The 18304-nt window shown below is 54.6% G+C and overlaps 1 protein-coding gene across 3 annotated transcripts in view; it reads left to right on the forward strand.

Moving 5' to 3' along the window:
* Positions 1-6661, forward strand: part of AGPAT5 (1-acylglycerol-3-phosphate O-acyltransferase 5) — a 57793-nt gene extending 51132 nt beyond the window's left edge. For all 3 annotated transcript variants that reach the window (XM_077848546.1, XM_077848547.1, XM_077848548.1), the window contains 2 exons: positions 1825-1948; positions 4096-6661. In XM_077848546.1, coding sequence (XP_077704672.1) covers positions 1825-1948; positions 4096-4321 — 350 coding nt within the window. In that variant the 3' untranslated portion in view covers positions 4322-6661. The remainder of the gene's footprint in view (positions 1-1824; positions 1949-4095) is intronic.
* Positions 6662-18304: the final 11643 nt, after the last annotated feature.

The following is an 18304-nucleotide window of genomic DNA, read 5'->3' on the forward strand; positions in this document are numbered from 1 at the left end:
ATTTGGGTCCTCAACACAGGGGCCGGCTGATGGGCTCCAGCGCCGTGCGCCCTGGGTCCTCTCTGAGCCAAGCATGGTAGCACTTGGCTCCATGGCTCCCAGACGTGGGATGGAATAACGCCCACGACATGGTTGTAAACACCAGAGTACCCCGTAAACGTTAGGGGGCACACCCTGAAAGCACCCCTCTGGAGCCGGGAGTCCTACTCACAGGGTCTGTGCCTCTGCCCTCCTCAGCTGACGTCCCACGAAGGACACTGCTGTCACTTCCCAGGCACCGTGGTTTACACGCGTGCCAGTTCTGACTTTTGAAGTCTGCTCACTTCTGTCTCCTCGCACCCGCGCTGTCAGGGTAGATGCATGTGTGGTTCCGGCGATGCGGAGGGGCACGTCGGGCCTCTGGTGTGCTGGCACCGCCGCCCCGCCCGGAGCAGGCCGGGCTCAGCAGCCCTGTCAGCCGGGAGCTGCCCCCCACCCACCCCCTTCTCTGAGTCTCCGGCTCACACACCGGGAGACGCACGCCGAGAGCTCACACGTCTGCCCAGGGCTGACCAGGGGCCACCCACACCTGTCCGGCTCTTGCCCTCCGCACGGTTCCGCTGCTAAAATATTCTTCGGCGGCAATTCGATGACATTCATGAAAACAGAAGTTGGGGAAAACTAAGACAAAAATACCGAATGGTGAAGTCTTCCCTCTGGCAGTGCCTTTTGCACATTTATCATCAAAGCCAGCTCGCTCTGGAAAGTATGTGACAGTAGGAGAGTTTTGACGACGGAAAGGCCGCGTGGTATTAAGGCTTGATGACCCCAGTGGTGGAGAAGAACCGTGGTAGAGAATACGTAGCAAAAAGGGGCTGTGTGCGGAGTCCGAAGAACGGGGACTTCTTTGAGCTCAAGGTCTTCCTCCAACTGCAGAGCCTGTGAGTCACCGCTTCTAGATGGCTGAACACACGTCCTCTTGAGGCAGCAGGCCTCCGCCGCCTCCTTGCACGCTCACCTAGGGAACCTAGTCTCCTCTCGTCCCTCGGGAACACCTCCTGGTTCTCCGAGGGATGAAGGATGTGAACGACCTCGCCTCTTCGCCGAGAGCCGCCTCCAAGGAAGGGAGTTTCCCAGCTCAGGGTTTCCTGTCCTGGAGTAAATCTTGGCCTCGTCGCTTGGGCACGCCAGGCTGCAAAGGGACCGCCGGCTGTGCGCAAGGTAGGGCGCCGGAGGACTGGCATCCGAGAGCTCGCGGCTTTCCACCAGGAACTTTGGTTCCTAAGCCGAGGGTGGTATGTGACTGTGCGGCCGAGGCCAGCAGCGAGGGGACACCAGTGGCTCGTCCTGGAGCGGGGGCCGTCGTTCCCACGTCCGGGTCCGGGTGTGTGACGGTCGGTGCCGGGCTACGCGCCTCCGCGCTCCCAGCGCTCTGGCAGAGGGAGCCAGACAGGCTCCATCTCCGCCCTGCTGGGGCCCACGGTCCAGTGGGAACGCAGAGTGATGTGCTTGGAAACCGGTGGCCAGTGAGCCTCAGGGCGCCTGGCGTTCGGGGACCCCTCAGAGGCTGGGCTTGTACTTGGCGGGGCCCAGCCTCTCCTCCCGGCTGCTGACTCCACTTACCACGCGGGCAGTTGCAGTGGACTGGAAATTCTAACACACGGTTCACTTCAGCTTGAATCAGTTTATAGTTCTTGTTTTCTTTTAGCTTTTTTTCTTTCTTTTTTTTGCTGAAGAATGCTTTTTCATCATTTAAAAATATTTTTTTACCTCATTTTGAATTGTTTTACATAACCCGTGAGTTCCAAAATAACAAAAAAATGATTTTTTTTTGTTTCTTGTTAGAATTTCTCTGCAAAGAATGTCCAAAAATTCATATCCACATTGACCGTATAGACAAAAAAGATGTTCCCGAAGAACAAGCATATATGAGAAGATGGCTTCATGAGCGTTTTGAAATCAAAGATAAGTGAGTAACAGCGGTTCTCCTACCTCAAAAACTTGAGTTCAGCTAAATTTCACTGTGGTAAATAAACAATTTGAAACTAATGTAAGCAGTCTTATTATCTTAAGAATGCTTTTTTTTTTTTTTTTTTTTTTTAAATAAACTCAGGTCCAATCTGTTCAGGTTTTAAACTTCACTGTTACAAAGTCTGTGAGAGAACTCACTACGGGAGGGCTCCCTGCTTTTATTCGCAGTAGTTCCTAGACAGGACTCTGGTGAGATATGAAATTAGAGGAGAGACAGACACACACACACACACACACACACACACACATTCCACTGTGAGGTGCCCCAGGTCCCGCCACGTGGTGCGTGCTTGAGACCTGGTTGGCATCACCCCCCCTCCCCCGCCCGATGCCCAGAAGGCGAGGCTGTGGTTGGAGGAGTGTCTGATGTACGTGTGGAAAGTGTCGGAAGAGGAAAGGGCAGGTGACGTGGTTCTGACCAAAGGGTCTTTTTGCCGTGAGTTCTTTGGGGCCTAACCAGTTTCTAGGACGGACCTTGAGTTCGTTCACACTAATAACATCACTTCAGAGCGAACAACACTGTGAACAGCAGGGTTGACCCTTGCTGAGCGTTGCCTGGAAGCAAATTACAGGTGTCTTGAGATACCTCTTGGGTGAGGCACAGCTTAAAGAGGTCAAACTGAGGGAGGGGTCGTGATGTCCCACTTACTGAAGAGCAAACCTGAAACCAGCAAAGCTGGTGCCCTCGGCAGAGGATATTAGAACCCCCTGGATTTAATACAATTTTCCAAAGGAAAACATTTTAGAATTTTCTTCTCTTTTTAGGAAGATAAAAAGTAGATGTCAGGTTTTGATATGATACTTAGAAATTGAATTCTCTTGGATGAAAACTTCAGGATTTATTATTTACTGTTTGCTATCAATGGGAGTTTTATCCTTTCTGATGCATATCCTGTTTTTTGAAAGAATATTTTAAACATCTCTACTATTTATCCTCTTTTTGAAAAAAAATAGATCCATTAATTATAGGATGCATCATTTACTAAAACCACATTGAAAAATGTGGAGTTTTTACAGACTCAAAAGTAAGACTTCCAAAATTAGGTTTAGGTTCAGAAATCTTTCCTGTTTTATTCAAATGTGCTTCTCAGCAGACTGCTCTGTTCTCCCTTTCGTGGTTGTATTACAGTAAAATTACTTCCTCATTGACCCTTGCGAGTTCACTTTAAAGAGTTATAATTATTAAAAGTGTGCTGCATTGAAAATGAAGCTTTATGAAGTGTATAGACAAGGAGCTGCATTTCTGTATTTCGTCGCGTCAGATGTACGTGACCTAATTCCACCAGCCGCTCAGTGCTACCCACTGTGGTTATGGAAGAAAGTTCTAAAGTAAAACACATGTGTTTTGACATGGAAATCAGTTCTCAGAAAAAAAAAGCTTGAACAGTATGCTTGATATCCAATGTACGTCGTGTTATAGGCGCCAACACATACTTAGGACGAGTCTGGACCTTTTAAAACAGTGGTTCTCTCTAGGGAACCTGTTAAGGTAATAGAAGGACTTTCCACTTTTGTACTTGGGTTTGGGAGTTTTATGCCGAGTCTGTTCTGCTGTTATAACTTTACAGTTTTAAAATTAGATAGGAAAATGAAGTAACTATGCTGTTTTTCTCTTCTTGTACCTATTTTTATAATTCCATGCAAATAGGGGCTTTTGGGGAGAAACCCCATGTATGTTACAAGAGCTGCTGCTCTTTCTTTGACTTCTGATGGAATGAGAGCTATAGGAAGGAAGAGTAAAGATGGGGAAGGTGGAAACAAAGTGAGATGGGCTATTACCCTGTGTGAGTCTGGTTGTTTAAAATTATTAAAAATCTAAAGCTTAAAAAAATCATCTCCATAAAATTACTTAAAACCATGTTTTAAAAAGAATTACATACAATAGAATATTAAAGGTATTTTTAAATTCCAGAAACTAACTAAATCAAGTCTCTGGGTATTTCCTTATTCATCCTCCCCCCCCCCCCCCCGCCAAGGACCTCTAGCTTCTCCAGAATGTGATAGGCATCCAGTAGCTATTTGTTTAGTTGGAATATTAAATGACTAAGCCTGAACTTGAATTCTTTTTTTCCATTCTGGCCACAGGTTGCTTATTGAATTTTATGATTCACTGGATCCAGAAAGAAGAAACAAATTTCCTGGGGAAAGTGTTAATTCTAAATTAAGTCTCAAGAAGACTTTACCATCGTTGTTGATCTTAAGTGGCTTGACTGCTGGAATGCTCATGACCGAGGCTGGAAGGAAACTCTATGTGAGAACGTGGATTTATGGAACCTTAATTGGCTGCTTGTGGGTTAGTATAAAGGCGTGAACAGGTAGCAGCCGTCTGCAGGCAGTGGGATGCGCTGCATGGTTTAGTGTTGGCAGCCACACCTTACGTCAGATTGTTTCCCGAATTTAATAAGAAGTGTAAATAAAGCCTTGTTGATTGAACATTGGATAAAATAGAATTTCTGATTAAAGCCAATACGCAGTTGGTCTTGGGCAAACATAACGTGGTTTCACGACTTTAGAACAGAAGCTGCTGGAAAGGGAAAAGCTAAGCAGTGTATGCTATCACTTGGCATCTCCTGTGAACTAACGTCATCTACAGAAGATTAATAGGATTGTATGATTATTGTTTTGTAATTCAAATAGCTGCATTCATGAACATTAATTTGCAGTATATTTTACTGTATTTGTTATTTTTAATTTTTTACAACTTGACTAATCCAGCCTTTCTCGCTACGGTATTTAGTATCTTGGAGCTCTGTGATATTTTGCTGTTTGCTTAATTTCTCCAAGTGAGTGAAAGAAATTGTATTTAAATATAAGAGGGATACAAGGTAAAGGGCGAGGAGTTGTCCGTGGGGAGGAAGCTCTGGGTAGCGCATGCTTTTAGTGGACTGCATCGTTAGCTGATTTTACTTTATATTTGCAGAGTAATTAACATTTCTAATATTTATTGAAACAGCTTAATTTGCACACCCTGTATTGTATACAAAAGAATAATGTATAAAATATGAGAATTAAGTTTAAGTTAGAATTGTGACCCTGATTCTTTGTGGCAGAACTTTCCATTGCCCGGCTTTCTGAAGAGTTCAGCGAAGCTCTTAGTGCTTCCCGACATCTGTGCCATAACTACTTGAAAACCTGCAGGTTTCCTATCATTTTTTATATCAAAATAATCAGTGTGAACCGTTGTTGGACCTGAGTCCGCAGATATTTGAGGTGATGGGAGCCTCCAGACGTCTGACTAGATTCACTAGCATGTGCCTTTTGCCTGTAACTCTTGAGTTTAGCAAAACCTTTAATTCAGAAGTCACTTTTTTAATGTCATCACGGTCGATTCCCACCGTGTTTGGATTCTTTTCCTTTGGATTCCCGGCAGCGTGCTGCTCGGTGCCTGGCACGGGACACACGCCGGGGAGAGGAGTGTCTGCTGTGGCAGAGGCCCTTCCTCCACGCTCTCGGGGCCGGCCTCGCTGGCTGCGGCAGATGGTTTGCGGTTGTCGCACGTCAAGAAGGTCACCTTCCACGAGCCGGGGAGACTGCATCCGTCAGGCCTGGACGGATGTGTTTAGTTGTCATGAGTCCCCGTGGGGCTACACCACCGTCCACGTCACCTCCACACAAGAGCTGTGTTTCAGGAACCAAATCACGCGATTGGGTTTTCAGTCTCAAAATAATAAAATCTGTCCTGTGCGGGAGGACGGCCTTTGTGGATCTGCTCTGTTTTTATGTCACAACTTAAACGTGATTGCCTACTAGTCCCTTAAGATAACATTTCTGCTTAATGGATTTTTGTTGTAAAATTATATCCGTGTCCCCAGATGAAACACACCAGCTGAATCATGATGAACAAAATGAAAATAATAAATAAGGGAGATTTCGTCTGACGGGTTCTCCAGACCCAGAGAGGAGGCCGTGTCGGCACCTTTGCGGAGCCGGGTGGCGGGAATTGTACATACGTTAGTGTGTGTGTGTGCACACATCCCCACGGGATACGGCCGGCCTGGTTAAGTGTGGTGGGGTCGGTAAAACTGAAAAGTGTTCTCATGCCAATTGTCGTTTTCTCTTACTTGTAAGGTGAAATTTAAATCAATCCCGTGTCTCTGTTAATACTTTTTTTTAAAAAAAAAAAAAAAAAACAACCCTAAAGTTAGAACCTATTTCTAATTAGACCAAAGTAAATGCAAGTTGCATAACTTACTTTGAATATCATGGATATGCTCTAAATTTAAATTTTAAGAAGAAATACCATTGGAATTATGTTGATTATAACTGATTTTAAGGAGTCACAGTGAACTGCATAAGATCAGTTTGAACATCATGTTTCTTAAAAACATACTTATATTCTCACAAAAGTTCTATAAAATATATTTGTTAGTTTAAAAATTTTGTATCAAAATATTTGGAAAATTAGAAGCTTCTTTTTAACATGTGTTGATATGACTTGAATTATTATTTTCTAAAATTAAGAGCCCTGTATCTACCTGTACATCTTTTCACATATCATTTAAGCCTTTGTCTTACTATTATTGTTGATTTGCAGCTTAGTTATTACTTAGTTTTTCTTTATAAGAATGCCATCAATGTGCATGCTTTTACGTTTTCCAGAAAAGGGTGTGTTTGGATGAAAGCAAAAGAAAAAATAAAATCTTTCACTGTCTCTCATGTCTGTGCTATTTAACATTTTGCGACCCAGAAATTCCCCAGCGGTCTTCTGTTCCTTTGATAGGCTTTGTGGCTGGTCCTGCGTTCCGAGCTTACAAAGTCATGATATTTTTTTGTAAATGTTGAGCAAGTTTTAAAAAATACACTACAGTACTCATAATCGCAAAGCAATATATTGGTTTCATTATATAAACTCATCTGTGTATCTTAGACGACGTATGCAGCGAGTATTAGCTGCTTGACGGTTCTGTAATCGAGGCTGTCCCACTGAGACTTGGCCAGTGCCTAAAATCAGCCAGGCCGCTAAGTACGTGCCAATCTGGGTAATGCCTGCTTCCTACACACTAATGATTTTTTTTCTTGTCTTCCATTTCCATGTGATTTTGTTTCATTTACAGTGGTACCAAGTTTCCTTTATATCCAGACGGCGACGACATAGGCTTTGTTTTTCCTTTGTAAAGTTTCATGGTTTATTATTACATTCACTGAAAAGATCTGCCTCAATAAAGTGATCTTTTAAATAGATGGACCATTTAAAAAAAATGGACCATTATAAAAATACAGTACATAAAAAATTTGCCCACCAGGTTACAGACACAAAGTAACTGCCGATACACATTTGACTCACACTTAAGAAGACAGAGGAATGTCTATCGTAGGTTGTAACCATAATAGTATTTGTCCTTAACGTCTTGGATTGAAGAAAAGGCTGCCTTGGCAGATACGTCCAATGCCACCTTGCAGGAGGTCACCCGTCAGTAGGATTTTTTTTTTGGGTGGGGAAGGGGTTAGACCATTTCTTTATGATGAGTTATACCTACTTTTAGATGAAAGATCAGCTACCTTGGAATGTCGCGTTACCATTTAGTATTTTGTCATTATAAACAGACTAACCTAACACAAGCGTTGGAACGAGAGCCGGGCCTTACTCAAACCAGTAATTTGGAAACATGGAGATGTTTGACAACTGGGTGGGTAAAATACCCACGTAGTTGAATTTAAAGCTTCATTCAGATATTTTGAAGTCCCAGGTATATAAATTATTTCCGTTTACAGTAGCCCTGAATCAACATTATGCCCAGGATTTCATCTGATCCCTTTTCCAGTCTGTGGACAAGAAAATAAATCCATTACTTTTACTAACTGGGGAGTCGTTCTCCGTGTGGTGAGGTGAGGTCAGAGACTCATCCCTTCTCCCAAGCAGGGCGAGAGAAGAGCGGCATTTCTCAGCCCCTCCAAATAGAAAGCTCCGTTGATTCTGTCCTAAAGAAAATACCCTCTGTAGAACACGCTCAGTTAATGTTTATTGATGGCCAGTTACTCCATCCAGATTAATGTTGGTTCATGATTTTATATGTGAATATTTAAGACCTGCTCTGCAGTTTTATAAATCGTTGTGTCTTAAAAAAAAAAAGAAGAAGATACTACTGATACATCCTTTGTGTTCAGGAGGAGAGAATATTGGACCAGCCTCTTGTCTCCTTATGGTATGTTCAGAATAAATTCTGATTTACGTCCTTGGCTTTACTGGTGCTTCATTAATCCAGCAAAAAAAAGGAAAATATAAATCTCAAGAGTGACTTCGTGATACATGATGGCAAAAGATCTACTGGGTGATAGTTACTTCACATCTATGTGAAAACGTGCGTATGCTTTGTGCATGTGCATGTTTTACCGCCAAATAGCTGCAAGATGCATTTTATTTTTATTTTTTTTATTTTTTTATTGGAGATGAAATATTTTAGAATCGTGTTTTGTTTTGATAACTTGCCGCGATTTGTTGGGTGCTTGCCGTGTGCCGGGCCGTGTGCTGACCTCCCAGGTGTCTCCCGCCCTCCACACACGTTGACCCCGGGTCCTGTCGCTCAGCCCGGGTGCTAGTGCACTGCCGGGGTTTGAGCCCTGGTCCTCCCAGCTGGTTCTCCACCTTAGACTAGTTACTTAGAGTTTCTGTTCCCGCTTGCTGTTTCTGTTTAAGTTTTCTCATCGGTAAATCACTGACGATAATTGCATTTACCTCAAAAGGTCGTTGGTGACTCAGTAAGTTACGAAAGCACAGGTTGTAGTTCGTGAAATGTGGCAGGTGCTAGTAAGTAGACCTTGTTCTTCAACTTCTCCTGTTCCCAGCAGGTGAGGAAACGGGGACTCGGAGAGTTGGAATAAAATACCCAAAGTCACGCTGATTCTTCTAGCAGAAACGCGTGCCCGTTCTCTTCCTCTTAACCAAGGTGTGGAGACGCGGTGTCTCAGACTCCCGGGTGCCTGTAGGGCCTCGGTCGTGACTGTAATCGTGGCCACGCAGAGATGTTTTGTTTAAAACCTAAATCAGGGGATCCCTGGGTGGCTCAGCGGTTTAGCGCCTGCCTTCAACCCAGGGCGTGATCCTGGAGACCCAGGATCGAGTCCCACGTCGGTTCCCTGCATGGAGCCTGCTTCTCCCTCTGCCTGTGTCTCTGCCTTTCTCTCTCTCATGAATAAATCTTTAAAAAAAAATAAAATAAAACCTAAATCAAACAACACAGAGGTTGCAAAAGGACAGATTTTCGGTATTTGTTTCAAAAACGTCACAGTCTTCAAAAAAAGTCACAGTCTCCAAACGGACCCCAGGTGGGCTTGAGGGCTGGGGGGTCGCGCGGTCCCGGCCTGCGAGGGCTGGCGTGCGACGGCAGGGCCCAAGGTCTCTCCACGCCGGGTGCGGGGTGCAGGGGTGCGGTAAGGTTGGAACCAGCCCATGGGACGGGGGCCTGTCGGGGGAGCCCAGCCGGGAGTGGGAGCACGCTCTACCTGTTCCGCTCCCTCCTTCATCAGGTGCCCTGGCGACCCGGGCCCGATGAGGGCAGCGACCCCAGGGTCGGGGACACTGCTTGGAGGTGATGGTCCTAAAAATGTGTTTTGATGCCCCGTCAGCAGGAGTGTGAGCGGTTACGGGGGGCCTCCGTGGTCGGCTCTGCCCGTGGCCCTGCGCGCGCCTCGGGTCCCACGGCTCAGGCTTGTCTGTCCGGGTCCCGGCTCGGTCCCCAACCCCGGGCCCACTGGCCCGGAGCACCGTGCCGCGGGAGGTCAGTGAGCGCGCGGAGCCCGGCGGGGCCGCCTGCCGTCCACGGGGCAGCAGGAGCCCGGCCCGGACGAGGAGCTCGAGGAGCACGGCCCGGGACCCTCGGGGAGGAGAAACGAACGACAGGGCCTCGGGGTCGCAGCGGAGCGTCCGGAGGAGCTGGGAGCGTGTCCGCCTGGACAGCACCTGGGGGAGCCGCACCCCGCTGGCCGTCCTGGGTGTCTGGGTGTCCCGGCCCCCACGTGGCTGCTCCAGCCGGGGGCACAGCCCCTCCCGAGGGGTCCCCTGGGGCGCCCAGCAGGCCCAGGTGGGAGGAGGTGAAAGGTGGGCCTGCCGGAGCCCCCGCATCGGGGGGACCCCCGTGCCCAGCACCCTCGTGGTCGGGAGGTGGCTGTCACCTGCAGCCACGAGGAGCCCACGCAGTTGCTGCCGGATGATGCGGGCACAGCGGAGCCACAGCACGGCCCCACCGCGGGCCACTGTGTGGCCCCGCTGCTGGAAGCCAGGCTCCCCCGAGGTCGTCCCACCCCTTACTGTCTGTCGCTGGTGAAGGAGACGTGGGGAGGCGAGAGCGTGCCCTGGGGTGCGGCCCCGGGTTCGAATCCCTCTCCGGCGCCCGCCAGCCCGGGCACCTGCTCTGGCCCATCTCTCATTCGTCCATCACGAGCCACGGATGCTGGTGGCCTGTCCCGCCGGGAGGGTTAAATGGAGCGACGCACCTGGAGGACCCGAGTCGCACCTGCCACTTGGAGGGAAGCGCTCCCCTGGCGCCCTGGGCCCCGACGAAGGCCATGAGCCGGTGTCGGGTTCCCCTTGGGGCCGGTTCCCGCACCCCCGTGCCTTTGCCGTGAACCACCTCACTTGCTCCTTCTGCCCTAGGACCAGGAACGTTCTTGTTTTAGCTTCTTGGTGCGTCGCGCTCTTCGCCATGTGACCCACGCAGCCTCGACGCCTGAAATGAACTAAAGTAGATTAAAAACCCCGAGGGCAACCCGCGCATCCGTGTGTCTCCACCCCTGCACCCCGTGTCCCGGCCCGGGTGCTCCAGGCTGGGGGGCCGCACCCCCTGGTGGCGGCTCTGACCCCGGAGGCCCCACCGCTGACCCCGGGCCCCGCCGGGCTCAGCGCCAACAGGCCCAGGCCGGGCTTGGCTTGAAGGCAGCGCAGCGCACGGGCTGCTGGGCCGAGCGCACCTGGGAGGGGGCTGGCGGGTCCCGGAGCTGCGGCGGGGGCGCGGGGTCACTTCTACGGACGGGCCCGGCTGCCGGAGCCTCCCCCTTCCCGCCTGTCACCCTCACACATGTGGCCCCAGCCCGCTGGGCCTGATGCGCCACCACCTGTGTCCTCAGGAGAGTCCCCCTGACGGTGGCTGCCTCGTGCTTCCAGCAGCTTCATCTCTCCTCACTGCACCGCCTCCCTGCACCGCCCCCCACCCCCGGGCCCCGTGGCCTCCAGATTCCAGGCCAGGACACAGCCCCCCACTTCCCCTCCACAAGCACTTGCCCACGCGGTGGCCCTTGGAATGTGGGCCGTGCTGAAGAGTAAAATGCACAGCGGACTTTGTTGAATTAGAAGAAAAGGTAGCTCATTAGTAACTTCTATTGCTTACACATTATTGTAATAACATTGGATATATTGTGTTCAATTAAATGTATTAAAATTTCGCCTTTAAAAAAAAATGTACCTGGGGCTCCCTGGGTGACCCAGCGGTTTAGCACCTGCCTTTGGCCCAGAGCACGATCCTGGGGTCCCGGGATCGAGTCCCACGTCTCTGCCTGCCTCTCTCTCTGTGCATCTGTCATGAACAAATAAATAAAATCTTTAAAGAAATAAAAAATAAAATTAAAAAAATGTACCTACTAGAAAATTAAAGGTTCCATAGACGTCTGGCATATATTTCTATTGGGCTTCCCTGCCTGGAGACTTAACCACAATTCCCAGCTCATGTCAGGCTCCCAACAGGAGAGCCTATTGTTGATTCAATAGCTCGAAATATGAAGCCCGACATCTTATGATTAGATTAACCATCTTATCAGAATAAATGATTACAGATTTTTGAAGGAAGGATGCTTTGACTTTACACTCTGATGCCAACAAATCCCTTTTAAAAGTACACGGTGTACACAGTAAATGTTTAATAAGCGATGTGGAAGTCATGACTCGGAAGGATCAGCGAGGAATTACTGGTGTGCACGACGGTAAAGCGCAACCAAGAAACAGAATCTGAAGAAATGTGACAAACACTGAATTGTGTCACTTCGGATGGGCTGACAGCGGACCCTACCTCGTACGAGTCTCTGTTGTTTCTGCATCCTTGTGTTTTAAATTGAATTTTAAGTCAAAAAAAAAAAAAAAGTTAAATCTAGGCCCACAGGTGGTCCTGCTGGAGCAATGTCATCTATGAAGACGATTCCGTAGCGTGGCAGCACCGCTGGCTCAGTAAGTCACCCCCGCTCCTCCTTGACCCCTCGCCCACGCGTGAAGGGGATGAGCAGAGTCTTCCAATGTGCGGATGACGGAGAACGCTACGGCATCTGAATCGCTGTGGTCAGTCGCTGTTCCCTGGTTCTACGATCCCCAATGATTAATGCAAATACTTGTTGGCTGTTGCGTCTGCCTGCAATAAAGGGCTAAAGCCCTGTTCCTTCTGCCTCTTTCATTCCTTCCCAAAGGAAATTGCTTGGGATGAACTGCGTTGAAAGCCAAGACTGTTTATAGTGGCCTCGGAAGGCATATTAAAAACGGTGACAGCAGGGGCAGCCCGGGTGGCCCAACGGGTGAGCGCCGCCTCGGGCCCAGGGCCTGATCCTGGAGTCCCGGGATCGAGTCCCGCGTCGGGCTCCCTGCATGGAGCCTGCTTCTCCCTCTGCCTGGGTCTCGGCCTCTCTCTCTCTTTCTCTGTGTCTGTTATGAATAGATAAATAAAATCTTTAAAAAACAATGGTGACAGCACAAGCACGAGAGTTTCCGCGAGGCAGCAGCTAATAACCCCGAGAAGTGCCTGGGAAGCCGGGGGACCCCTGCGCTCCGTGGGTCAGCCCGGCAGGTGCCCAGGGGCCCACAACCTGAGGACGTGGGTGAGACGGCGGCCGGGCCGGGCCCACCTTCAGATGCAGACGCGCGGGCGCAGCAGACGGAAATGGGGCTTGGTTAGGATCTCACGGGCCGTGGAGACCCAAGGAGGCCCCGGCCCTGCCGCTGCTCAGCGGGTTGAAGGCGACCACCCAGTAGGGTCGGGACTCTGTGGTAAGGACAGACTATGGCTGGGAGAAGGTGCACGATTCGGAAATCGCCTTCACATACGGGGCACACGTGCGTGTCCGTGTGCGTGTGCGTGTGCGAACATGTTTCCCGCTGACCGCGAGGCTCCTGCAGGCTGTTGAGCGCCGCCTTCTCGTTTCCCAGGCGGAGGCCCGGCCGCGGTGGCCGCCGAGGCTGCTGCGCTGTGTTCCCGGCCACGGGCAGGCTTGGGCCAACCTCTGCCCTCGCGCTCGGTCCCTCTGCCCCACTCGCCCCGCGCCGTCCACTTTCTCCTGATGGCCTTGGCGAGTCGGGACGGGGCCCAGGCGGCCCTCGGGGAGTGGTTGGTTTTAAAACCCCCGCCCGAGCTGCAGGCGCCCTTGGGGGCTCCGGGGCGGCCTCTGGGACATCCGCTGCCCGGGCCGGGGCGGGGCCGCCGGGAGCTGCGCCCCAAGACTGCCTGCGGCTGCCCCTCCTGCGAGGCCCGGGGCGGGGGCGCTGAGGACCACGGACGCCCCCAGAGCCATGACCACTAACTTCTGCAAAAGGGAGGGGACCCCCGAGGCGTGTCTGTGGAGGCTGCGCGGGGAGTGGCGCGGGCGCTCGGCGGGGCTGGGCTGGGCTTCAGGTGGAGTGTGGGCGCCCCAGAGGAGCCCCAGCCCAGACCCCGCGGATGTCCTTGGATCCAGGTCTTTGCCACGATTGTCTGCCACCCCCTGGTGGCCGCTTCAGGGCAGCGAAGGGCTCGGAGTGAGACAAAGACCTCTGGGGGGAGCACCCTCGTGGGGGGAGCATCCTCGTGGGGGGAGCACTCTCGAGGGGGGAAGCACTCTCGGGGGAGCACCCTTGTAGGGGGAGTACCCTCGTGGGGGGTAAGCACCCTTGTAGGGGGGGAAGGGAAGCACCTTCGTGGGGGAAGGGAAGCACCCTCCTGGGGGGGAGCACCCTCGAGGGGGGAGCACCCTCGCAGGCCTCCTGCAGCGCCCTCGCGTAATGGGACACACAGCAGCTGCTCCCCGCGGCTTCTCGCCCTGCCCGCCCCCTGAAGGACCTCACGTGCGGTCCCACGGACCTCTAGCCTCCTTCGCTGCCGTGGTGGCCCTAAAGGTGTCCTCGCACCGGCCGGGCCGCCCTGCAGGCATATCCCAAACCCACAGCTTCTTGCCTGGACCACGTCCCTCTCTTGGGGCCGCATCCCCTTTGGGGGCATTTGGGGACCCGGCCCCCCCCCCGCTGCAGACACCCTTGGAGGGCTGGGGGGCAGCATCTCCACCATCCTCACTGGCTGGGGCGGGGCAGCGACCCGCGGGGAGGGCTCTGCGTCCGGGCAGGTGCGGGCAGGTGCGGCTGCGGTCTCCTGAGGCCCGGGTGACACGACGCTCTGCGCCTGGCTGCGGAGCCCCACGGCCTGTTCTCCACACACGCCCCCGGCCCCCCAGCACACGGCCCCCGCCCCCCAGGACCCAACCCCACCTGCCCCCCAGCACCTGCTCCCAGGTCCTGCACCCTCCAGGACCTGACCCCCTCCCCCGGCCACCCAGCCGCTCCACATCCTGGAGCTGGGCCACGACTTCCCGATGAGGAGGCTGAGGCCAGAGTGGAGAAGACGCTGGCCTGGGGCCCCCTCCTCGGGGGGGACTGGAGCCAGGGTCCCCTCTTAGGCCGTGTGACGAGGTGACTGCCATCTCGGAGCAGCAGGAAGAGGGGAGGCCTCCGCCCGGCCTGAGACAGTAGTGGAACAGCCACGACCATGGGGACCCTGAGCTTCGGTCCCCCGGACGGTGGCGGCTGAGGGACAGCAGGGTCTCGCAGATGCTCAGCACCCGTCCCACAGGCCCGTCGCCCCCTGACCAAGGCAGCAGACGAGGGACATGGGTGCAGCGGTGGGTGGCATCCTGAGCACACGGCTGCCCCGCAGGACCCCCCTCTGCCCCCCAAGGCTCCGTCCCCTCCCCGGGCCGGATGCGCTCTCAGGCCCTCACCCCCCGGCTCCGGGGGCCTCTGCAACCGTGTCCCCGCACCCTGGCCCTCTGCCCCAGATCTCCGAGCGCCCCGAGAAAGGAGCTGGTGCCTCCCAGGCCCGGGCCCCCCGCCAGCCCGAGCTCCTGCCCTGGGTCCGCACAGGAGGGGCTCCGGGGCCCTGGGCGGGGACACCGTGCTCCCCGGGGCCTTCCTGCCACGCTCGGGGCCCTCCTCGGCTCCCTCTCCAGCAGGAGCTACAGCGGGGCCTGGCGGGGCTGTCCCGGGAGGCGGTCCCCACAGGGCACTGCCCGGTCCAGGCGCTGGGCCCCCGGGGGCTGCGGCTCCAGCCCCCCTGTCCCCCTGTAGGCTGTCCTCCAGGCTGTCCTCCAGGCCATCCTCCTCCAGGCCATCCTCCTCCAGGCTGTCCTCCAGGCTGTCCCTCGGCAGCTTTCCCCCAGCACTGACCTGGTCCTTGGGCTAACCCTGCGGGGAAGGCCCAGGGACGGGCGCAGGTGATGCCTAAGCCTTCACAGCCCGGGTGTGGCCTTACCTGTGTCCTCCCTGAGGGACAACCCCAGCCGAACTCTGGTCGACTCCATGGTTGGTGTCTGGCACCTTCCGGAATAACAGGAGGAGCGGCTCTGATGCCTCCTCACCAGATTTTAAGTCCGCTCAAAACCATAGCGAGGCCTCAGGTGGCCCCCTTGGGAGAAGGTACCACAGGTGAGGCTGCTGGGGGTGGCGGTGACAGGCCGGCCGCTGACGGCCACACTTCATCTGGCCTGCGGGGCCCCGAGTGGCGACGTCCTCACATCTCAAGTGCAGCCACCTGCGCCCGCCGCCACCGACCCTGCACCCCGCGTACAGCCCAGCGGGAGACGTGTGACCGGCCTGGGGTGTGCCCCCGACCTGTGAGTGTCGGACTGCATCTAGGGGCTTCTAATTTCCAGGCAGAAATCTGGCTTCGGGGCGGGTGGCCCAGCGGTTCAGCACCTGCCTTTGGCCCAGGGCATGACCCCGGGGTCCTGGGATCGAGTCCCACGTCGGGCTCCCTGCAGGGAGCCTGTTTCTCCCCCTGCCGGTGTCTCTGCCTCTCTGTGTGTGTCGCATGAATAAATGAATAAAATCTTAAAAAAAAAAAATAAAAGAAATCCGGCTCGTAGGCCACATGGATCTTGAGCTGAACCTGACTGGCAAGGGCACCTGCTGACCAGGTCACCAGGCCCCGAGCCCCCGCGCGGCAAGTGTTTCACACGTGTCACCGCATCTGCGCCCCTGTAGGAAGTAGGCATGGTGGTTCCCACCTGGCAGCCAAGAGGACCAAGCCCCAGACCTGGCAGGGGACAGCCCCCCCGCCCCCACCCCCACCTGCCTGACCAGCGCGTAGACCTAGAGGAAGGCCGAGGGCAGACAGGGAGGGCGGCTCCAGCTAGGGGTTCCATGGGCAGAGTCTGGGGGTCCAGGGGTGCAGCGACATGTGACTGCGGGGATGGGGGGACGAGAGGACCGCGGCACAGGGGCGGAGAAGCAAGGGAGCCACGCCCCGGCATTCGTGGTGCGGCACCTGCGCGGCCCCGCGCCCCTGCTCTGCACCTGCTCTGCACCTGCGCGGCCCCGCCCCCTGCTCTGCACCTGCTCTGCACCTGCGCTGCACCTGAGCGGCCCCGCACCCCTGCTCTGCACCTGCTCTACACCTGCTCTGCACCTGCTCTGCACCTGCGCTGCACCTGCGTGGCCCCGCGCCCCTGCGCGCACGCTCCTGCCCATTGCTCCCACCCCAGGGGCCCACCCGGGCCTCGCTGCTGAGCACGCGGACGCACACCGGGCAAGGACCGGGCACCCGGCAAGGCCACCCGTTTGCGGCCCCGCAGCCCGGGCTCCCCACGCTCCCCGGGGCGCCCGTGCCGCCTCAAGCCCCACCACCCCCCACCTGCAGAGGCAGGTCTGCCCCCACCTTCCTGCCGCTCCTGGAGCGCCCCGACCGGGTCGGTTCCCACCTATGCGGTTAATCCGCAGGGGCTCGCGCGGCTCCGGACACGTGGGCGGGTCACCCGCGCACAACCAAGGGGGAGGCGGGGAGGCTCACCTGTCCGGCCCCAGGGCGCACCTGCCGGGCGGCCCAACCGCGCCCCAAAGCCCAGCTGATTCTTCCGGCGGTTCATCCTGTTTCCGACTTGTTCTTCCTGTTTACCAAGTGTCTTCCTTTGGGGGGGCGGGGGGAGCTGTGACTCAGAAAGCATGACCTCATTGTCCTGGCTCAGCCAGAAACCCAGAAAGGACGGGCCGCGCGGGTCCCACTCCTCCAGGGCTCCTGTGCTGTGAGCGGCTCTGGTGTCGCCAGGCGGGCCCCTGGAGGGGGACAGGGGGTGCGCGGATCTGGAAGAAAGCGAGTGTGGACGATGCCCAGACAGTGGGCTCCCTCTCTGTCCACCGCAGGTGACGCCAGAGGCCAAGACTGATTTGGGGTGGACGGTGAACCCTCCATCCCCGCTCAGGTTGGGGCATCTGCCTGCTGGGTGGGCTCACTCTGCGGGCTCGGTCCAGGTGAACCCCGGGGGCTGAGCAGCAGGGGGGACACCAGGCAGGACTTTCTCCAGAAGGAGCTCCCCCACCCCCACCTCCGCCTGCCTCCTTCCTTGGCTCTCAGGCCTGCCCGCATGTCGGTCCAGCGCAGATCTCCCTGTTGGCAAAGTGTCCCCTCATGTTCAGGGTCTGTAAACCCACTGTTGACAAGGCAGCCCGTTGTTCTGGGGCCGAGGGGAGTCCAGTGGGAGCAGAAAGCTGTTTGGGTTCAGTGCATCATATGCCTCAACCTTCCCCCCACCAATGTGCCTGCTGTGTGCACGTGCTTCCGGCCTTGTGGGGGTTGTTATGGCTCAAACTGTGTCCTCCCAAATTCATATGTTGACGTCTGAACCCCCAGAACCTCAGAATGTGACTCTATTTGGAAATAGGGTCTTCAAAGAGGTGACGGAAGTAAAATGAGGTCACCAGGGCTGGGCCTTAATCCTGTCTGACTGGTGTCCTTGTAAGAATTGGAAGAGAGCCCAGGGATGCGTGTGCACCCAGGGCGGGGGTGGGGGGCACACAGCAGGGACACAGCAAGAAGCAGCATCTACGCATCAAGGAGAGAGGCCTCCGGAGGCCCCACACCTTGACCCCGGACCTCCAGCCGCCTGTAGTTTAAGCCTCCGGGTGGGTGGTGCTTTGTGAGCGCAGCAGCCCGAGCAGCCTGACGGAGGTCAAGGAGAAATCAACCCCGGGCTCAGAGGAGGACCCGCTGTCTGGAGGTGGGACTCACGCCCCAGATGTTTGTGTTCCAGGGGAAAAGCAGCGTGCCACCCCGTCCTGCCCCGTCCTCCCTGGAGGCTGCTGGGGCCC

This window comes from Canis aureus, chromosome 15, assembly GCF_053574225.1.
Source record: "Canis aureus isolate CA01 chromosome 15, VMU_Caureus_v.1.0, whole genome shotgun sequence".
NCBI classification, from domain to species: Eukaryota; Metazoa; Chordata; class Mammalia; order Carnivora; family Canidae; genus Canis; species Canis aureus.